The sequence below is a fragment of the Heterodontus francisci genome, chromosome 33 (genome assembly GCF_036365525.1).
Source record: "Heterodontus francisci isolate sHetFra1 chromosome 33, sHetFra1.hap1, whole genome shotgun sequence".
NCBI lineage: Eukaryota > Metazoa > Chordata > Chondrichthyes > Heterodontiformes > Heterodontidae > Heterodontus > Heterodontus francisci.
In genome coordinates this window covers 32,568,971-32,589,556 of record NC_090403.1, presented here as the reverse complement: position 1 = coordinate 32,589,556, position 20,586 = coordinate 32,568,971, and the positions used below count along the sequence as shown (strand labels likewise).

Here is a 20,586-nt window from a genome sequence, read left to right as displayed (position 1 = left end):
TATTCTGAGGGTCAGGTAGCAGTGCCAGGCACTTTCACAGTCTCTTCTGGTCATCTATCCTTCTTGGTTTATATTACCAATTGAGCTGCTATTGGACAGTTTAACTATTTGATATTTGTGTTCTGTATTTTTTTTAACAAACCTGTGCGATTTCCTTGTAATAAATCCTCCTAACACAGTATTGACACGTTCCCAATGAAAAGCACAGCTGATATCTGGCAATTGATTATTTGTCCAGGTGCCTTAGAAAGGAGCTTTTCAGCCACTATTGAGAGGACTTTGGGGGTGAAGGCTGCCACGCAAATCCAAGGAACAACTGTGACATTCTCCAATCAGATGCAGCAGTCTTAGACTGCAAGAATCAACGATTGAGGGAGTGAAAAGGTGAAAAGTCAAATCCTATTGCTTGGTCATCTGAATGAGAGAAAACAAAATGCAAAGCTGTAGGTTTGCACTTTCAAGAGACATTGATCAATCCCAGTTTTGGTCAGTGGTGAGTAATTGACCCAACTGCATGCTTGGGTGCAATAAAACAGCTTGGAACTTTATGTAACTAATCACAGGCCTTGAAGAAGCAAATCCATTTGCCTTCCCTGGCCCTTCACCGATGTCAGAATTAAACAGAACAGGGCACACTTGGTTCCCATCTCCCCTATCCTATACTCCAAAAAGATCCAGCCGGTTTACTGTTATGGAACATTGTCTTATGCACATCTTACTCAAGATAACCCTTTTCCAACTGTCACCTTGGAAACCAGAAGGAATCTCTGGAAGAAATCCCCTCTCCAGCAAGGAGCATGCACAAATAAAATTCCACATCACACATTGCCGTCATGATCAAAGGAACATCCGTACAAATAAATGATCTTTAAAAATGGACATCAAGGTGTTGGGGGGTTGGGGGGGAAGGAAGGGAGGGAAGAGAAGAGGAGGGAAACAGTTAGAATGAAGAATAAGTCAACAACACCCTCGTGTAGTGTTTGTTTTGGACAACTGCTGTGGTGTTCCTACCTGCCCAACCACCCCACCCCCTGACACCAACAACAACAAAAAAGATGCCTTATACAGTCTTTGTTGGAAAGTCATAAGTAGGGAAGGTGCAGTTATGGGGATGCAGTGGTGTAGTGGTATTGTCACTGGACTAGTAACCCAGAGTATTGCTCTGGGGACATGGGTTCAAATCCCACCACAGCAGAAGGTGCAATTTGAATTCAATTAATAAATCTGGAATTAAAAAGCTAGTCTAATGATGGCCATGAACCATTGTCGATTGTTGTAAAAACCCATCTGGTTCACTAATGTCCTTTAGGGAAGGAAATCTGCTATTCTTACCTGGTCTGGTCTCCATGTGACTCCACACCCACAGCAATGTGGTTGACTCTTACATGCCCTCTGAAATGGCCTAGCAAGCCACTCAGTTCTATCTAACCGCTACGAAGTCAATAAAAAACAGCACTGTGGATGGACTGCAGCGGGTCAAGAAGGCAGCTCACCACCATCTTCTCAAGGGCAATTAGGGATGGGCAATAAATGCTGGCCTGGCCAGCGACGCCCACATCCCATGAATGAATAATAAAAAAATTAAATAGTTTTGGAACTAGTTCAGGTTGAAGAAAGTAGGCCATGAACTGAAGGAATGTTTGATGTTTTCAGAGATGTTGGATTACTGGGCTTCTTTGTGTTGGCAAAAAAAATGGCAGTTAAAGATTGTTTACACATATAAATCTTTATTTTAAAAAGAAAATGCAAACTGAAAAAGCACATAAGTAATCATAGGATTATCAATTTATCGTCAAGATGATGTCTTCATCTCCATCCCTTCATCTCCCAGCACCACAATATTTTTCACAAATGTTCACTATGCAACGTGATGGGGGAAAGCCTTGTTAGTATAATTTCAACAGTGTCTCGGTGTTGAATAATTCTAAATTGAACTTTTAAAGAGTGATGGAAATTTGCTTTGGTTTTTATGGCATGTATTTTCCTTCCTCTGACATGTCATTATGCTTAACCTGAAAGTAAGTATCCTAACCCAATCAGACAAGAAGGCTAGAAACACAAGAAGTGTTTTTACCTTGTGTGTATATAGTCCAACAGAAGGAAGAATGAAATTGTGTTATTTCAATCATGATATTGATGTGTGAAGTAGTATTGACTAATTGGAAATGTGGGATGAATCATCAAAACAAATTTGTTGAATGGGGTCTGTAGCAAAATGTGTCTGTAAATATACTACAAAATAAAAACAAAGGAATGAGGCAACTTAACTGGATCTTGACTGAAGCAACTATATTTTTAAAAAGCATCTCACATGGTTAAAATATGTAACAAAAAAGAAACTGCTTTCCTTTTGCGCCTAGCCACTTATTTAAAACATTATTCAGCATTTCATTCCGTTGAAGGAAGCCTTTTAAAACAAGAAGGTTCCTTCTTCAAATGGATCGAGGAATAAATCAGTTATGAAACTACCCAGAACAACACGTGATACCCAGAGAGACTGAGATGGGATGGGGTGGGGGTTTAATTTTAACAGTCTCCCACCCCTCCACGATGGGCGGGAGACTTTAGAAAAATTTACAAAACCTTGACACCTGCCCCTTCCCCCCCCCCCCCCCTCCCTGCCACTAGCATGCCTGCTTCCGTTTCAATGGCTCTGGGTTTGGGGGCATCTGAGGAGGTGAGACTGTGATTATAATATGTAAATGAGGTGCCATTTAAACTTAACTGAGGTCATTCGGGTTTCCCAGAGGCGCGAGCAATTGGATCCAGTAGCTGTGCTTTTTATAGCACTTCTTGTGGGCCAGGACGAGCTGGAGTGCTTATCTTCAGTCTCTCAACCAAATTGTCTGCCATGATCAGTGCCCCCTTTCCCCCCCCCCCCCCAAAGTACCAACCTACAATTTGTCATGACCCCCTCCCTCCCGATGGTCAACTCTTGTCCCCACCCCACACCATTCTGCAATGTTCCCTGTTGCCAGGAACAGTCGCTAGTGGTCCCTGGCCACAGGCCTCTACAACTGTCTTTCCCACTGATGTCTTGCTGTTAAATTCAGCAGCACTCCTGCATTCCCCACACTACCCCCTCCCCCACCATCACGCTCCGCAAATACGTTCCCACTCCTCATAAATATTGGGGCCCAAGAAACTCTTCAAGGGTTTTCCATCATACACTTGGGCACTACCAATCCCAAAACTATAAATTTCATCTGATTTCTCTTAAAATCAAAATTGTAAAATAATTATGAACAAAATAAAATGTTTTAAAAAGATATATTTGAGTTCTTTGTGGAAACTCAGTGACCCAAAACTTGCAATAAAATGAATAATTCTATTTTTTGAACTTGCCCTATAAAATCATATGAGATCATGTAAAAAAAAAATAACATTCTTTAGGATTTACAATTGCACTTTGGAATGTAATGTAATTAGTTTGAGCATAAGAGTTAGTAATGTGATAGGAACAGTTCTTTAGTACTCCCATCTGGAGCTGCAGTAACCTTACTTGCTATGGAATTGGAATCAAAATGTGCAATAACACTCAGACGGAGCCAGCAATGAATATTTAGCATTCCATTTGTACCCTGACCCATAAAAACTCTCAGATCTTTGGGCAAAGAACATAACATTGTATTTCTTGACAATTAGTCTCTCACTTTCCTCTTTTAAACATGGGGAAATCTAATCAAATTTCGGAACCAGGTTATCATGGCCACAATGACTGGGCTGTATTCTATTTCGACAATCATATACCTCTAAAGCTAAAACTAAACTAAGCAATGATTACATAATTCAATAGATTAGAGTTATTCATCCTCCCCTTTGGCTATTACGCAAATTTTCATTAACAAAGAGAAATAAGTGAACAGGTGAATGTTTCTGCTGTCTCTTAAGCTGCTCCTTGCAAAGAGTCACGGTCTGTATGGGTCTGAGGTCCTCAGTTTGGCATTGCTACCTCATCATAAACATCCAGTCCTTCCTTCTCCTCAAAGGTAGGCTCCGCTTCATCGCCATCCAGCTTCATAAAACAAATTAAAGCACTGTTATTTGACTGAATTCCTGGATGACACCATCGTGATGCAACTGTGAGTCTATTCTATTCCATTGAAATGCTAATTATTGACTTGTTTTTTACATTTAAAAATATCAAGGGTAAATTTTAATGTGAAGATTGTTGCCAAACATTCTAAACAACAAACAAAATTGTGTAAATGCTGGAAATCTAAAAACAAAAACAGAAAACACTGGAAATACTCCGTAGGTCAGGCAGCCTCTTGGGAGAAACACAAGTTGACATTTTAGGCGTCAGACCTCATGTCAGGCCAGGTAGATATTACAGATGAACAGCCTTTAAAAATCACAGAACAAGGGGAAATTGGAAGGCAAAAGAGAAGAAAAATGCATGCACAGTGAAAGAAATAAAATGGTTTCTTAAGAGCTTGGGTGATGAACAGGAGACATAACGAGGGAAATCAAAGAAATAAAAATAACAGGGTAATTATAGTAGAGGATTTCAACTCCCCCAATATTAACTGGGATAGTCTTAGTGCAAGTGGCTTAAAGGGGGCAGAATTCTTAAAATGCATACAGGAGAGCTTTTTGAGCCAGTACGTAGAAAGTCCTACAAGAGAAGGGGCGGTACTGGATTTATCCTAGGGAATGAAGCCAGACAACTGGTAGAAGTGTCAGTGGGGGAACATTTCGGGGATAGTGACCATAACTCTGTAAAATTTAAGGTAGTTATGGAAAAGGGCAAAGATGGACTGAAAATAAAGGTACTGAATTGGGGGAAGGCCGATTTTAAGATGATAAAACAGGATCTGGCTAAAGTGGACTGGGAGCAGCTACTTGTAGGAAAGTCAACATCAGATCAGTGGGAGTCATTCAAAGAGGAAATAATGAGAGTTCAGAGCCAACATGTACCCATTAAGGTGAAGGGTAGGACCAACAAGTCCAGGGAACCCTGGATGTCAAGGGATATAGAGGATTGGATCAGTAAAAAAAAAGGAGGCTAATGGCAGATTCAGAGTGCTGAAAACTGTGGAGGGACTAGAGGAGTATAGAAAGGGTACGGGGGTACTTAAAAAAAGTAATTAGGAGAGCGACGAGGGGACATGAAAAAACACTGGCAGGCAAGATAAAGGAAAATCCTAAGGCATTTTATAAGTTTTTAAGGGCAAGAGGATAACCAGGGAAAGAGTAGGGCCATTAAGCAGCCTCAAAGCTCCAGCGACCCGGGTTCAATTCTGGGTACTGCCTGTGTGGAGTTTGCAAGTTCTCCCTGTGTCTGCGTGGGTTTTCTCCGGGTGCTCCGGTTTCCTCCCACAAGCCAAAAGACTTGCAGGTTGGTAGGTAAATTGGCCATTATAAATTGTCCCTAGTATAGGTAGGTGGTAGGGAAATATAGGGACAGGTGGGGATGTGGTAGGAATATGGGATTAGTGTAGGATTAGTATAAATGGGTGGTTGATGGTCGGCACAGACTCGGTGGGCCGAAGGGCCTGTTTCAGTGCTGTATCTCTAAACTAAACTAAACTAAAAGACATATACAAGACACAAAGTGTGTGTGAATATCTAAGGGGGGATAGGTGGAAAGGGAAGAATGAAAAACTGGTTGATGAAGGAAAGCGAATTCTCATAAGGGTGCAGATCATCGTACCAGTAATATTTTAACAGGAGGCCCCCCACCCCCTCCTCCCAAGGAGCAACCTTCTCTCCCATCTTTAGAAACACTGGTACACCTATCCCTCATTGGCAGCACCTACTGCCAGGGAGAAAATGGGGGCAATACTTAAGGTCCAAAGGTGCAAAAATCAATGATAATAACAGAGGCTAGAAGATAAGGTGCTGTCCCTTGAACTTGGGTTGAGCTTCATTGGAACAGCATAGAAGGGCAAATGCAGTGGGGTTAGACTGGGAGCGGGATGGAGAATTGAAATGGTAAGTGAGCAGAGAGCTTGGGGTGAGATGGGGAGGAGTCACTCCCATAGACAGAATGTTTTGCTGAACATTTCCAATCAGCGAGCCTCTGTTTGGATTCCCAAATGCAGAAGGAGGGCATATAGTGAGGATGATGGTTGAGTAAAGCAGGGTGTCATGGAGGGAACAATCCCTTTGGGATACTGAAAGGGTGAGGAAGGGAAGATGTGTTTGATTTTGGCACTGTATTGGAAGAAATGGTCGAAGATAATTTGCCCAATGCAGAGCCCAGTGGGGTAGAAAGCAAGTACAAGGGGAACCCTATCATGATTAAGAGCATAAGAAATAGGAGGACGCCATTCAGCCCTTTAGATCAGCTCTGCCATTAAATAAGTTCACGGCTGATATTCTACCTGAACTCCACCTTTCTGTACTGTCCCCAAATCCCTTGTTTCCAAAAATCTATTGATCTCTGTCTTGAATATATTCAATGACTGAGGAGTCACAGCTCTGTGGGGTAAAGAATTGCAATGATTCACAATGTTTTTGATTGAAGAGATTTCTCCTCTCACTCTTAACTGTCTGACTCCTTATTCTGAGGCTGTGGCCCTAGTTCTAGACTTCTCCCAGCCAGGGAAAACATCTTCCCAGTATCTATCCTGTCAAGCCACTTAATTTTTTATGTTTCAATGAGATCACTTCTCATTCTTCTAAACTCTAGGGAATATAAGCATTGTCTATTCAATCGCTCCTCACAGGACAATCCCCTTGACTCAGGAATCAGTCTAGTGAACCTTCATTGCATTCCCTCTAAGGCAAATATATCCTTCCTTTGATAATGTGATCAAAACTGTACACACATGTGGTCTCAGCAAGGCCCTATATAATTGCAGTAAGACTTTACTTTTTTTTAATTCATTCATGGGATGTGGGGGTCACTGGCTATGCCAGCATTTATTGCCCATCCCTAATTACCCTTGAGAAGGTGGTGGTGAGCTGCCGCCTTGAACTGCTGCAGTCCATGTGAGCTAGGTACACCCACAGTGCTGTTAGTGAGCTCCAGGGTTTTGACCCAGCAACAGTGAAGGAACAGCAATATAGTACTGAGTCAGGATGGTGTGTGGCTTGGAGGGGAACTTGCAGGTGATGGTGCTACCATGCATTTGCTGCCCTTGGCCTCCTAGTTGGTAGAGGTCACGGGTTTGGAAGGTGCTTTCCAAGGAGCCTTGATGCGTTGCTGCAATGCACCTTGTAGATGGTACACACTGCTGCCACTGTGTTTCGGTGGTGGAGGGAATGAAAGTTTTTGGATGGGGTGCCAATCAAGCGGGCTTTGTCCTGGATGGTGTCGAGCTTTTTGAGTGTTATTGCAGCTGCACCCATCCAGGCAAGTGGAGAGTATTCCATCACACTCCTGACTTGTGCCTTGTAGATGGTGGACAGGCTTTGGGGAGTCAGGGGGTGAGTTATTCGCCACAGGATTCCTAGCCTCTGACCTGCTCTTGAAGCCACGATATTTATATGGCTACTCCAGTTCACTTTCAGCTCAATGGTAACCCCTAGGATGTTGATAGTGGGGGATTCAGTGATCGTAATGCCATTAAATGCCCAGGGGAGATGGTTAGATTCTCTCTTGTTGGAAATGGTCATTGCCTGGCACTTGTTGTGGCGCAAATGTTAGTTGCCACTTATCAGCCCAAGCCTGGATATTATCCAGGTCTTGCTGCATTTCTACACGGACTGCTTCAGTATCTGAGGGGTCGCGAATGGTGCTGAATATTGTGCAATCATCAGCGAACATCCCTACTTCTGACATCATGAAGGAAGGTCATTGATGAAGCAGCTAAAGATGGTTGGGCCTAGGACACTACCCTGAGGAACTCCTGCAGTGATGTCGTGGAGCTCAGATGATTGACCTCAAACAACCACAACCATCTTCCTTTACGCTAGGTATGACTCCAACCAGCAGAGGGTTTTCCCCTTGATTTCCATTGACTCCAGTTTGGCTCGGGCTCTTTGATGCCATACTCTGTCAAATGTTGCCTTGATGTCAAGGGAAGTCACTTTCACCTCACCTCTTGAGTTCAGCTCTTTTGTCCATGTTTGACCAAGGCTGTAATGAGGTCAGGAGCTGAGTAGCCCTGGCGGAACCCAAACTGAGCACCAGTGAGCAGGTTATTGCTAAGCAAGTGCTGCTTGATAGCACTGTCAATGACACCTTCCATCACTTTGTTGATGATTGAGAGTAGACTGATGGGGCGGTAATTGGCCGGGTTGGACTTTGTTTACAGGACATACCTGGGCAATTTTCCACATTACCAGATAGATGCCAGTGTTGTAGCCATACTGGAACAGCTTGGCTAGGGGCGTGGCAAGTTCTGGAGCATAGGTCTTCAGTACTATTGCCAGAATATTGTCAGGCCCATAGCCTTTGCCGTATCCAGTGCCTTCAGTCGTTTCTTGATATCACGCATCTGTGATGCTGGGGACTTCAGGAGGAGGCCGAGATGGATCATCAACTCGGCACTTCTGGCTGAAGATTGTTGCAAATGCTTCAGCTTTATCTTTCGCACTGATGTGCTGGGCTCCCCCATCATTGAGGATGGGGATATTTGTGAAGCCACCTCCTACTGTTAGTTGTTTAATTGTCCACCACCATTCACAACTGGATGTGGCAGGAATGCAGAGCTTAAATCTGATCCATTGGTTATGGAATCACTTGGCTCTGTCTATCGCATGCTGCTTACACAGTTTGGACCGCAAGTAGTCCTGTGTTGTAGCTTTACCAGGTTGACACCTCATTTTGAGGTGTAGCTGGTGCTGCTCCTGGCATGCTCTTCTGCACTTTTCATTGAACCAGGGTTGGTCTCCTGGCTTGATGCTAACGGTAGAGTGGGGGATATGCCGGGCCATGAGGTTACAGATTGTGGTTGAGTACAATTCTGCTGCTGCTGATGGCCCACAGTGCCTCATGGATGCCCAGTTTTGCATTGCTAGATGTGTTCAAAAACTATCCCATTTAGCACGGTGATAGTGCCACACATCACGATGGAGGGTGTCCTCAATGTGAAGGCAAGACTTCGTCTCCACAACGACTGTGCGGTGGTCACTCCTACTAATACAGTCATGGACAGATGCCTCTGCGACAGGCAGATTGGTGAGGACGAGGTCAAGTATCCTTTTCCCCTCTTGGTTCCCTCACCACCTGCCGCAGACCCAGTCGAGTAGCTATGTGCTTTAGGACTCGGCCAGTAGTGGTGCTGCCGAGGCACTCTTGGTGATGGGCATTGAAGTCCCCCACCCAGAATAAGATTATTGGTGTGTAATTAAAGGTTAATGTCCAGGACACTGTTATTAAAAAAGGGAGGAATATCATAGGGGTATTAAAAAAATTGAGTTTAAAAAAAATTCTTTGACCACTTTTGTTTGTTAGTTATATAAATATTGGAAATGAGAAAAAAAGAGTTTTTGACTGACAGACAAGAATCATCATAATGAACTTGCTGAAGGTCAGTATATTTGATAATTTGATATTTTAGGATTATCCACTTTCTCGCCTGTTGAACCACATAAAAGTTTGTGTCACATTATGTCAACTTGCCTTTGTACTTTCAGAGAATCAAAAAGTCAACATAATATTTAGATGAGAGCTAACGAATATATTGATTTAGAAAACTTTGTTTCAGTATTGGTAATCTGTTGGAATAGCTGAAGAAAAAAAACACCACTGACATGAATAAAACAGAAATAACTTTCAGGGCCAGAAACAGCGAAATTCTGTAAATACAGGAAATGTTAGTGTAACAGGCCATTGTCATGTAAATATTCAGTCATATTCACACTGACATCCCACTTGATTATCAGAAATATTAATTGAATCAGATTCAAATCTGCTATTTGCATTATCTTTGCCCTCAGTTAACACTCGCTTTTATTTTGAGGTGAAGCCATTTTGGGTCCCATTTAATGCAAAAGTGGTAACGTAATGCGGGAGACTATTAGTGTGCGAAAGCTGTGAAGTTTAGGCTCCCTCTAGGAGGCTGTCTCTCACCACTTAGTGTTTGTCCATAATGCTTCTGCTCCGTCCAGCTCCACTTTCCTTTTTGGTGATGGTCTGCAGTGGCCCCTTTAAGGACCACCTGTTAGGCTGCATGTGGACCTCTTTTTCCCGAATGCAGCTGTCACTTGCTGCCTCAGAGCAAAACAATATTGCAGAGGGGGCCTGAGGTTGGTTGTTGGGTCCCCATTCACAGGTACAAATCACCTAATCTCTCTCCTTCCCAGACTTCTTTCTGTCTCTGGGGATATGCTGTCCACTGATGTCTAATTCAAACCCACTGACTCCCAGAGCTATTGGGATTATACTTCTTTCCACCCTGCTTCCTGTAAGGACTCCATTCCATCTCCAGTTTCTATGTCTCCACCATATATGCTCTGATGATGCCATTTTACACACCAGTTTTCAAAATGTCCTCCCTTTTCTTCAACTGAGGATCCACAACCAAGTTAGTTCCATTGTTCATGCTTCTGCCCTCATCCCTTCTCTCCCTTGAAGGCTGTAACTAGTGTGGTACTGTAAGGATCAATGCTTGGGCTTCAGCTATTCACAATTTATATAAATGACTTAGATGAGGGGTTGTATGTAATGTATCAAAGTTTGCTGATGATGAATAGTTAGGAGGGAAAGCAAGCTGTGAGGAGGACACAAAAGGATAAAGACAGATTAAGTGAATGGCAAGAATGTGGCAGATGGAATATAATGTGGAGAAATATGAAGTTATGCATTTTGGTAGGAAAATTAGAAAAGGAGATTTTTTTTTTAAAAGGTGAGTCACTGGAAAATGTTGGTCCTCAGAGAGAGCTGGGTGTCGTACATGAATCACAAAAAGTTAACATGCAGGTACAACAAGCAATTCAGAAACCAAATGGTATGTTTGTCTTTATTGTAAAGGGATTGGTGTATAAAATTATGGAAGAAAAGCTCAGAAAGATTTCTTAGTCAGATATTTAGATACTTACACTTTTCATCTCTACTTTTGAGAAGACCCTGCTGAGCCCAAACATTCTGAGGGGAACAGTAAGAATGAGCACGAAGGGGAAAGCCAAGGCTGCAACAGACTTGTTGATTGCCCACAGGATTGTAATACATATAATCTGAATGGCAGTAAACATGTGCATACGCCATGTGCGAACCTGGATAAAAAACACAAACATTGAAAAGTTATGTTCAGGAAGGATCCAAACGCTTTGCGTTCAGTTATGGATACCTTTCATTATGTTTTGCTTCTCAGTTATCAATAGATTTGCCGATCAGAAAATCATTCCAGCCGGTGACCTTGAGAGGAGATGCAGTAATCATTGGGACGTATTTCGTGACCAAGAAATGGGGCCAGCCATTCAGTACACTTGCCCATGGACTTTCAAGGAGATTTTGCACTAGAACCCATTCTAATTAGAGGGCCATTTCAGCGCAGTATGCTCTACAGGAGCTCTGGCATCCGTGTATCTCTTTAACCAGTTGATTGAAGAATTGTTAATGAAGAGCACAGAGTCTGAACCAGGAAGTGTACATCAGGATATTTAATTCAATGCCAAACAACGTACAGAAATTGAAATAAAGTCCGGAATTTTATGTTGCAGTGGTGACCCTGCCCACTGGCTAAAAAGTCAGGGGCGAGCCCGCTTCCGTCGGGCCTGGAAGCCACGCGTAGCCCAGACCCTTAGTTGGCCTCGGTCAGGAGCTTTGCCTCCCTGAGGCAGGAAGTCCCACCTTCAAGAGCTACTAGCCAATCAGAGGTCCAGCAGCTCCACTGGGAGCAGTGGCCACAGCTGGGACTGCACACAGCAAAAGGAGGACGATGGACATCACCCTTCAGGAAGCTAAGTGGGGTTTGGGCCTTGCCGGAACAATTGGCTGGGCCCCAGCGAGATGGGTGGGGTTTAGAGTTTAGGGCAGGGGGGGTAGTTTTAGCAGGGGCAGCCTGTGCTGCTGGATGGGTCCTCCGCAGGGCACAGGGTGCTCAATCAGAAGGGATCCTCCCCCGCCGTGAAGAATGCTGCCAGCTATTACTGAGAGGCTTCCTCAGGTGTTGCAATGCCTGTTGCCACTGGTAAGATACCAGCCACAGTGGAAGGAGGCTTTTAAGTGGCAGTTAATTGGCCACATAAGGGCCTCAATTGGCCTGGGGCAGGCAGGCTGTTTGCCACCTCCCCTGTTGCTGGTAAAATAGCAGCTGGGTGGGTAGGCGTTGGGAATGGTAACCCCTGCACTCCATTCGATTTTACGCCCCCCTATCGCCCAACCTGCTCCCGGGGGTAACGTAAAATTCCAGTCAAAGAGAGGGAAAGAAAGATGGATTAAGAGAGAGAGGGATAAAAGTGATAGAAAGAAAAAATGGATTTGATAACTTTTTACATTTTTATATATCTTGAATAATTACAATCTGAAGGAATGAGACTCCACATTTGCAAAGTTAACTTTCAGTGTCAGAGAGGTTGTTTGGCAGTAATTAAGACTCATCACACTGGTAACAAATTTACTTGCACTGGAATGGACAAGCCCTAATTTTTTCCAGTGAGTTTCATGGGTATCTATCACATAAGTGCAGCAACTTCACTCCGTTCCATGTATTTCAATGCTGAATCTGTTGTTGAGATACTGGTATAGCTTCTGGAGGAGCAGCGCAACTCAAACAGCAACTTTCGGATTTTGCTGTTTAATTGTGCATATGTGGTTGCTGGAAGTTGCTGTCTAATTTACACTTCAGTCACGGTTAGCACCATTAGCCTCGCTATTACCTCTATAATTAAATCCGACCCATTGTGACCAATCACCTGCCTTTTCAGTAGATGATACTGTTTCAATGCAAGAACTTACCCTGCGGACATAGACGCAGTCTGGGTGGTACTTAGGTGGGATCACGAGTAGAAGTAAACGATCAAACAGTTGAATTCCATTCAAAGATGTCACTCCCATGTACAAGAAGATTCCAAACAGGACAGCAAGTGGGATCATACGCAAAACCTTTCCAATCACAATAGACAGGCCTGCAAAATTAATCCATTCAACATATTGAGAGGATGATAATTTGGATGGAATTATAAGCAAGTTGTACTCTTGTTCGCCTGAACAGATCAGGCCTGAAATTGAATTCACAATTTACAATGAATGGTCAGATGGTGGAGTTCTCCTACAATATCAGGGGTAGTACTGAGCTATACTGCTTACTCGCAGCTCTGCCAGTCTCAGGAAATTAGTCTTACTCATGGGGTGCATAGACCCACACACATTCCCTGCTTATTGGTGTCTGAATACTGACAACCTTTCTAATATTGGAAAACAACTAACTGAACTGTTGACTTTCTTCTAAAGGTCTGCAAGGGCTTTTATTAATTTTCTAGTTTTCTTTTAAAAAATGCATTAAGCTTAATTAGGATAAGATTTTTTTCCTTGAGGGGGTTTCACACTCAATCCAAAATACCAAACTGGTGTTGAATAGGCTTGCCTCAGTGGGTGCCATTCTTTCATCTAAGTAGGAAAGTTGTAGTATCAAGGGAATGCTGCCTGCCTTCCATTAAGTGAAATGCTAAAGTGATGTCTCATCTTCCTGTTTTGGTGTTTCAGGTGGATGTTAATTAAGCGCCTCAAATTCAGAAACTTGAGCACAAAATCTAGGCTGGCCCTCCAGTGTAGCACTGAGGCAGTGCTACATGGTCAGAGGCATCATGTTTAAGATGACACATTAAACCAAGATCCCATCTGCCCTTTCAGATGGACATAAAAGATCCTGTGGCACTATTTGAAGAAAAGCAGGGCAGTTTTCCCTGGAGTCCTGGCCAATGTTTATCCCTCAACCAACAGCACTAAAACAGAGTATCTGGTCATGATCACATTGGTGTTTGTGGGACCTTGGTCTGTGCAACTTGGTTGTCACATTTCTTACATGACAACAGTGACTTCATTTCGAAAGTACTTCATTGACTTTAAAATGTTTGGGGTGTCTTAAAACTGTGAAAGATGTGATAGAAATGCAAGTGTTTCTTTCTATTCCACTATTTGAAGAACAGCATGCTGTTCTCATGATTTAGGCAACATTTGTCCTTAACCCAACACACATCATCATCTCTACTGATTTTGGCACCATCACCAGGCACCATATGGCTGCTGTTTTCACCTACATTACAGCTACTGCATGCCAAAACAATTAATTGGACATGAAGTGCTTTGGATGGTACGGAGAGGTATGATAAGGCACTCTTGTGATGCCAGATGTGCAGCAGAACACCACTATCAGGGTGAAAGAAAGAAAGCTTGTTCACAGCTTCCTGTGAAAACCCCTCCTAGTGCAGCAATGCTTGAGACAGAGATGGCTGAAGTTTGCCATAACACATTGAGTTTCCAAATCAATTTTGTTAAACCTTTCTTGAATTGCATCTATTTTACATCTTTTGTACAATTTTTCATAGAGATATGTTATTGATTAAAAATGCAAAAGCGTTCAGTGCAAAACTAAATCAAAAGCCTAAAGCTAATATAGTCCTGCACAAACTTTGCATCACCGCAAAGATGTTAGTTAATTATGGAGCAGCAGTGGGTGAGATTCTGTCCCATTCTGAGATATGCAGGATCATAAACAAACATCAAACCTTGAGGAATGAATTTGGGAAAATAAATGTAAAAACATACAACAAATGTAACAGAAGTATTCCAATGGTTATTAACCATATACTGTTGTTATTAGTCATATTTCAATAAAATTATCAATGAGCCAGTGACCTTCCAGAGCATAAATGACTGAGGGTGCTTCCAAGTGACTGTCAGCTTGGGATACAACTTACTGAAGATCATGCCTCAGCGACAGGCTTACTGCACTTTACCTAAAGTATATCCTTTACTGAAGCATCCATTATACAGCCCTACATTGTACAGTTATGATTCCATCCTTACTCACCTACTAGAATAGCAACCACTAGTCCAGTTATTCTCTGCTCCTTTACTTCTTGAATCTGGGGCTTGTCACCTGGTGCAACAGATTTGCTCATCACAGTCAGGGCATTGCAATGGGTGACAGTCCTCACAGTGGTAGCACTGAGCCAAGGCACTCCAAAAAGGGCACTAATTCCGCCCATTACCACAATCAACAGCAAGTCCACATGGAATCCAGAGCCTTTCACCATCTTCCGGCCTGCCTTACTGACAATAAGTCTGAAAGAAACAAAGGACTGGTTAGACTAATAACAGTTGCATTTTAACAGCAATTTGGGGTCATTTTTTATTCTTTCATGGGATGTGAGCAGCACTGGCAAGGCCAGCATTTGTTGCCCATCCCTAATTGCCCTTCTTGAACAACTGAGTGGCTTGCTAGATCGTTTGAGGGCAGTTAAGAGTCAACCACATTGCTGTGGGTCTGGAGTCACATGTAGGCCAGACCAGGTAAGGACAGCAGATAAAGAGCAAAATACTGTGGATGCTTGAACTCTGAAATGAGAACAGAAAGTGTCGTAAATACTCAGCAGGTCTGGCAGCATCTGTATAGAGAGAACAGAGTTAACATTTCAGGTCTGTGACCTTTCATCAGAACTGGCAAAAGTTAGAAATGTAACAGTCTTTGAGCAAGTGAAAGGGGGAGGGAAGAAGAACAGGAAGGAAAGTCTGAGACAGGACAGAGGGGAGGGAGATTAAATGACAGAGATGTCATGGAACAGAATGCAAAATAAGTGCTAAATAATTGTACTGAAAGACAAAGCATGAGTCCAGAGAGAGTGCTAATGGCAGAATAATGAACAGCTCTGCATGAAAGCAAAAACATGAAAAACAAGTTTAAGACTAGTACATGGTTAAAAATAATAAAAGAAAATCTATATAAAAATATAAACAAAAAATACTGGGGCTCTGGTCTGAAATTATTGAACTCAATATTGAGTCCAGAAGGCTGTAGAGTGCGTAGTGGTGTTCCTCGAGTTGCGTTGATGTTCACTGGACCATTGCAGCAGTCTGAGAACAGAAATTTGGGCATGAGAACAAAGTGGTGAATTAAAATGGCACGAAATCGGAAGCTTGGGGTCATGCTTGCGGACCAAGTGGAAGTGTTCTGCAAAGCAGTCACCCAATCTGTGTTTGGTCTCCCCAAAGTAAAGGAGACCGCACTGTGAGCAGCAAATACAGTATACTAAATTGAAAGAAGTACAAGTAAATCACTGCTTCACCTGAAAGGAGTGTTTGGGGCCTTGGATGATGAGGAGAGAGGAGGTAAAAGGGCAGCTATTTCACCTCCTGCGATTGCATTGGAAGGTGCCATGGGAAAGGGATGAGGTGATGGAGGAGTGGACCAGGATGTACGGAGGGAACGGTCCCTTCGGAAGGTTGACAGGGAAGGGAAGGTGAAGATGTGTTTGGTGGCATCACGCTGGAGGTGGCAGAAATGGCGGAGGATGATCCTTTGGATGTGGAGGCTGGTGGGGTGGAAAGTGAGGACAAGGGGAACTGTGTCGCAGTTCGGGGAAGGGGTGAGGGCAAAAGTGTGGGAAATGGGTCAGACATGGTCAAAGGTCAAGGACAGCAGATTTTCTTTCTTAAAGGACATTAGTGAACCAGATGGGTTTTTATGACCATCAATGATAGTTTCATGGCACCATTACTGAGACTAGCTTTCAATTCCATGTTTTTTTAAATAATGGATTGAATATGAATTCCACCATGGGGTTTGAACTCGTAGTCCCCAGGACATTAGCCTGTGCCTGTGGATTATTAGTGCAATGACATTACCACTAAGCCACCATCACCCCCCTCCCCAACCCCCCCCCCCCCCCCCCCCCCCCCACTCCTTGCACTTCATTGTTTCATTTATGTAGTGACTTTGACAGAAAATATAGTCCCAAAATGATTACCTTAGGTCTATGCAATGGGACAAAAATGGACACTGAGTCAAAGAAGAAGATAGTAGGTAGGGTGATCAAAAGCTTGGTCAAAGGAGTAGGATTTAGAGAGGTCCATTGAGGAGGAGAGGTAGGTGAAGAATTGGAAGGATTTAGGGAGGGAATTCCAGAATGTGGGTCCTAGATAATTGAAGGCGTGGCCTCCAATGGTGGCATGAAGAGAAGCAGGATGCACAAAAGGCCAGAGTCAAAGGAATGGTGTTCTGGGGTGGATGGTTGTAAGGCTCTGGGAGTTTACAGAGATAGAAACATACAAGGCCATGAATGAATTTAAACACAAGGATAAGAATTTTAAATTTGAATTTGGGGGATTGGGAACCAATGTAGGTCATCAAAGACAGGGTGATGAGTGAGTGGATTTGGTGAAGAATAGGATATAAGCAGAAGGGTTTTGGATGAGCTGAAGTTTATGAAGAATAGAAGATGGGAGGACAGCCAGGAGAGCATTGGAATGATTGAGTCTGGAGGTGCAAAGACATGGGTGAGAGAATGTAAATCGGATATGCGGGGGAATTGGTAATCACTGGATACAGCACTTACACAGCAATAACCTGCTTACAGATGCTCAGTTTGCATTCTGCCAGGGCCACTCAACTCCAGACCTCCTTACAGCCTTGGTCCAAACATGGACAAAACAGCTGAATTCAAGAGGTGAGGTGAGAGTGACCACCCTTGACATCAAGGTAGCATTTGACTGAGAGTAGCATCAAGGAGTCCTAAACAAAAAATACTGGGGCTCATGCTCTGAAATTATCGAATTCAATATTGAGTCCAGAAGGCTGTATAGTGCATAATTGGAAGATGAGGTGCCATTAATGGGAATCGGGGGAACATTTTCCACTAGTTGGAGTCATACCTAGCACAAAGGAAGATGGTTGTTGGAGGCCAAACATCTAAGCTCTAAGATATCCCTGCAGGAGTTCCTCAGGGTAGTGTCCTAGGCCCAACCATCTTCAGCTGCTTCATCAATGACCTTCCCTCTATCATAAGGTCAGAAGTGGGGATGCTCGCTAATGATTGCACAGTGTTCAGAACTATTTGCAACTCCTCAGATACTGATGCAGTCCATGTAGAAATGCAGCAAGACCTGGACAACATCCAGGCTTGGGCTGATAAGTGGCAAGTAACATTCGCGCCACACAAGTGTCAGGCAATGATCATCTCCAACTAGAGAGAATCTAACCATCTCCTCTGACGTCCAACAGTATTAGTATCACTGAATACCTTATCTTCAACATCCTGGGGGTTACCAGTGACCAGAAAATGAACTGCCATATAATGAACTGCCATATAAATACTGTGGCTACAAAAGCAGGTCAGAGGCTGGGAAATCTGTGGCGATTAAGTCACCTCCAGACTCCCCAGAGCCTGTCCACCATCTACAAGGCATAAGTCAGGAGTGTGATGGAATACTCTCCATTTACCAAGACGAGGGCAGCTCCAACAACACTCAAGAAGCTCAACACTATCCCAGACAAAGCAACCCACTTGATCGACACCCCATCCACTACCTTAACCATTCACTTCTTCCACCACCGATGCACAGTGGCAGCAGTGTGTACCATCTACAAGATGCACTGCAGTAATACACCAAGCCTCCTTCAACAGTTCCTTCCAAACCCATGACTCCTTTTTTTTTTAGATTAGAGATACAGCACTGAAACAGGCCCTTCGGCCCACCGAGTCTGTGCCGAACATCAACCACCCATTTATACTAATCCTACACTAATCCCATATTCCTACCAAACATCCCCACCTGTCCCTACATTTCCCTACCACCTACCTATACTAGTGACAATTTATAATGGCCAATTTACCTATCAACCTGCAAGTCTTTTGGCTTGTGGGAGGAAACCGGAGCACCCGGAGAAAACCCACGCAGACACAGGGAGAACTTGCAAACTCCACACAGGCAGTACCCGGAATCGAACCCGGGTCCCTGGAGCTGTGAGGCTGCAGTGCTAACCACTGCGCCACTGTGCCGCCCATCTATCCTATCACCTAGAAGGAGAAGGGCAACAGATGCATGGGAACACCACCACCTGCAATTTTCCCTCCAAGTCACACGCCATCATGACTTTGAACTATATCACTGTTCCTTTACTGTCGCTGGTCAAAAAGCTGGAACTCACTCCCTAACAGCACTGTGGGTGTACCCACACCAAATGGACTGCAGTGGTTCAAGAAGGCAGCTCACCACCACCTTCTCAAGGACAAATAGGGATGGGCAATAAATTCTGGCTTTGCCAGCAATGCCCACATTACATGAAAGAATTAAAAAATTGTTACTTCTCATCCTGGCTTTCAGCCCTAGGATGTTCCTTAAAGAACTTTGAAGCAGTATTTGAAACAATGGCTTATTCAAAATGAATCACTTTTATCAACACTTCAGATCTCAGCTATTACCTTCAAAGCACTTACGTTGTGATTTGAGATTCCATGAAGACAAGGATAAAAACCAGGATGGCTGGAATAACTGAGGCAGCCATCATCCAATAGGGGAGCTCTCCAAGAGGGTGGATAAACCAATTTCTTTTTGCAGGGCTTGTGACCTGAAGACCGTCTGGAACAAAGAGCTTCTACAATGAATAGAATTAAATGGAGTAAATAGCTTTGTGTAAAATAAACAACCATACATTTAACATTAAAATAAAAGCAAAATACTGCGGATGCTGGACCCTTCCGAAGAAGGGTCACTGACCCGAAACGTTAACTCTGCTTCTCTTTCCACAGATGCTGCCAGACCTGCTGAGTGATTCCAGCATTTCTTGTTTTTGCATACATTTAACATTATTGACTAGATTTATTTTTGGTCAGCTGAATATCTGACCTGTGCAAAAACCAACATCAAGTTTAAGAGACTTGTAACCAAATTACGAATGAACCAATTAAGCACAGTTTCTCTTTACCTCAGTGAAGGGTCACTGACCTGAAACGTTAACTCTGCTTCTCTCTCCACAGATGCTGCCAGACCTACTGAGTATTTCCAGCGTTTCTTGTTTTTATTTCAGATTTCCAGCATCTGCAGCATTTTGCTTTTATTCTCTTTACCTCATATGCTGTGCAGACTCTCACCCTACGAAGATTTCCCACATTTATCTAATGTCAGAACATTTGGGCAAAGGTTGGCAAGGACCAAAGCTTAGGATTTCCCAGTTGTGCATAAGGGTCCTGCTGGAGTTTAACTTGTCAAGAACCTGCAACTTAGCATCATAGAGTATAACAGCAAACTAATGCAGATACTGGAAATCAGAAATAAAAACAGAAAATGCTGGAAACACTGCAGATCTAGCAGCATCCGTGGAGATAGTACTCAGTTAACGTTTCAAGTCAATGATATTTTGTCAGAACTGGAAACAATAAGAGATGTAATAGATTTTAAGCAAGTACAGAGGCAGGGAAAGGGGGAGGAAGGAAAGAACAAAAGGAAAGATCAGTGGTAAGGTGGAAGGCAGGGGAGATTAAATAACAAAAGGGATGATGGTGCAAGGCAAAAGGAGGTGGTAATGGAATAAGTAAAGCAACAAAAGAGGGTCCAGAGAAGGTGTAAATTGGCAAAGCAGTTGTCAGCAACAGCTGCCATTCAAAATTTTTTAAAAGGGGCAAAGGTTGTGATATGAAATTTTTGAACTCAATGTTGACTCCCTAAGGTTGTAAAATTCCCAATTGAAAGATGAGGTGTTATTTCTTGAGCTTTCATGAAGTCAAAGTGGGACTGGGGTGGAGCATTAAAAC

At 43.2% G+C, this 20,586-nt stretch overlaps 1 protein-coding gene and 1 long non-coding RNA gene across 5 annotated transcripts in view; one reads left to right on the top strand and one right to left on the bottom strand.

The window, feature by feature from the left end:
• Window positions 1-1,707: 1,707 nt before the first annotated feature.
• LOC137348090 (anion exchange protein 2-like) overlaps window positions 1,708-20,586 on the bottom strand; it is a 78,631-nt gene continuing 59,752 nt past the window's right edge. For all 4 annotated transcript variants that reach the window (XM_068013273.1, XM_068013275.1, XM_068013274.1 and 1 more), the window contains 5 exons: window positions 19,273-19,430; window positions 14,868-15,121; window positions 12,794-12,963; window positions 10,936-11,109; window positions 1,708-4,015 (listed from right to left, as the gene is read on the bottom strand). In XM_068013273.1, the coding sequence (XP_067869374.1) occupies window positions 3,935-4,015; window positions 10,936-11,109; window positions 12,794-12,963; window positions 14,868-15,121; window positions 19,273-19,430 (837 nt within the window). In that variant the 3' untranslated portion in view covers window positions 1,708-3,934. The remainder of the gene's footprint in view (window positions 4,016-10,935; window positions 11,110-12,793; window positions 12,964-14,867; window positions 15,122-19,272; window positions 19,431-20,586) is intronic.
• The window catches only part of LOC137348097 (uncharacterized), a 66,459-nt gene continuing 49,867 nt past the window's right edge, over window positions 3,995-20,586 (top strand). The window contains exon 1 of the long non-coding RNA XR_010969066.1: window positions 3,995-4,082. This is a non-coding gene — a long non-coding RNA (uncharacterized lncRNA). The remainder of the gene's footprint in view (window positions 4,083-20,586) is intronic.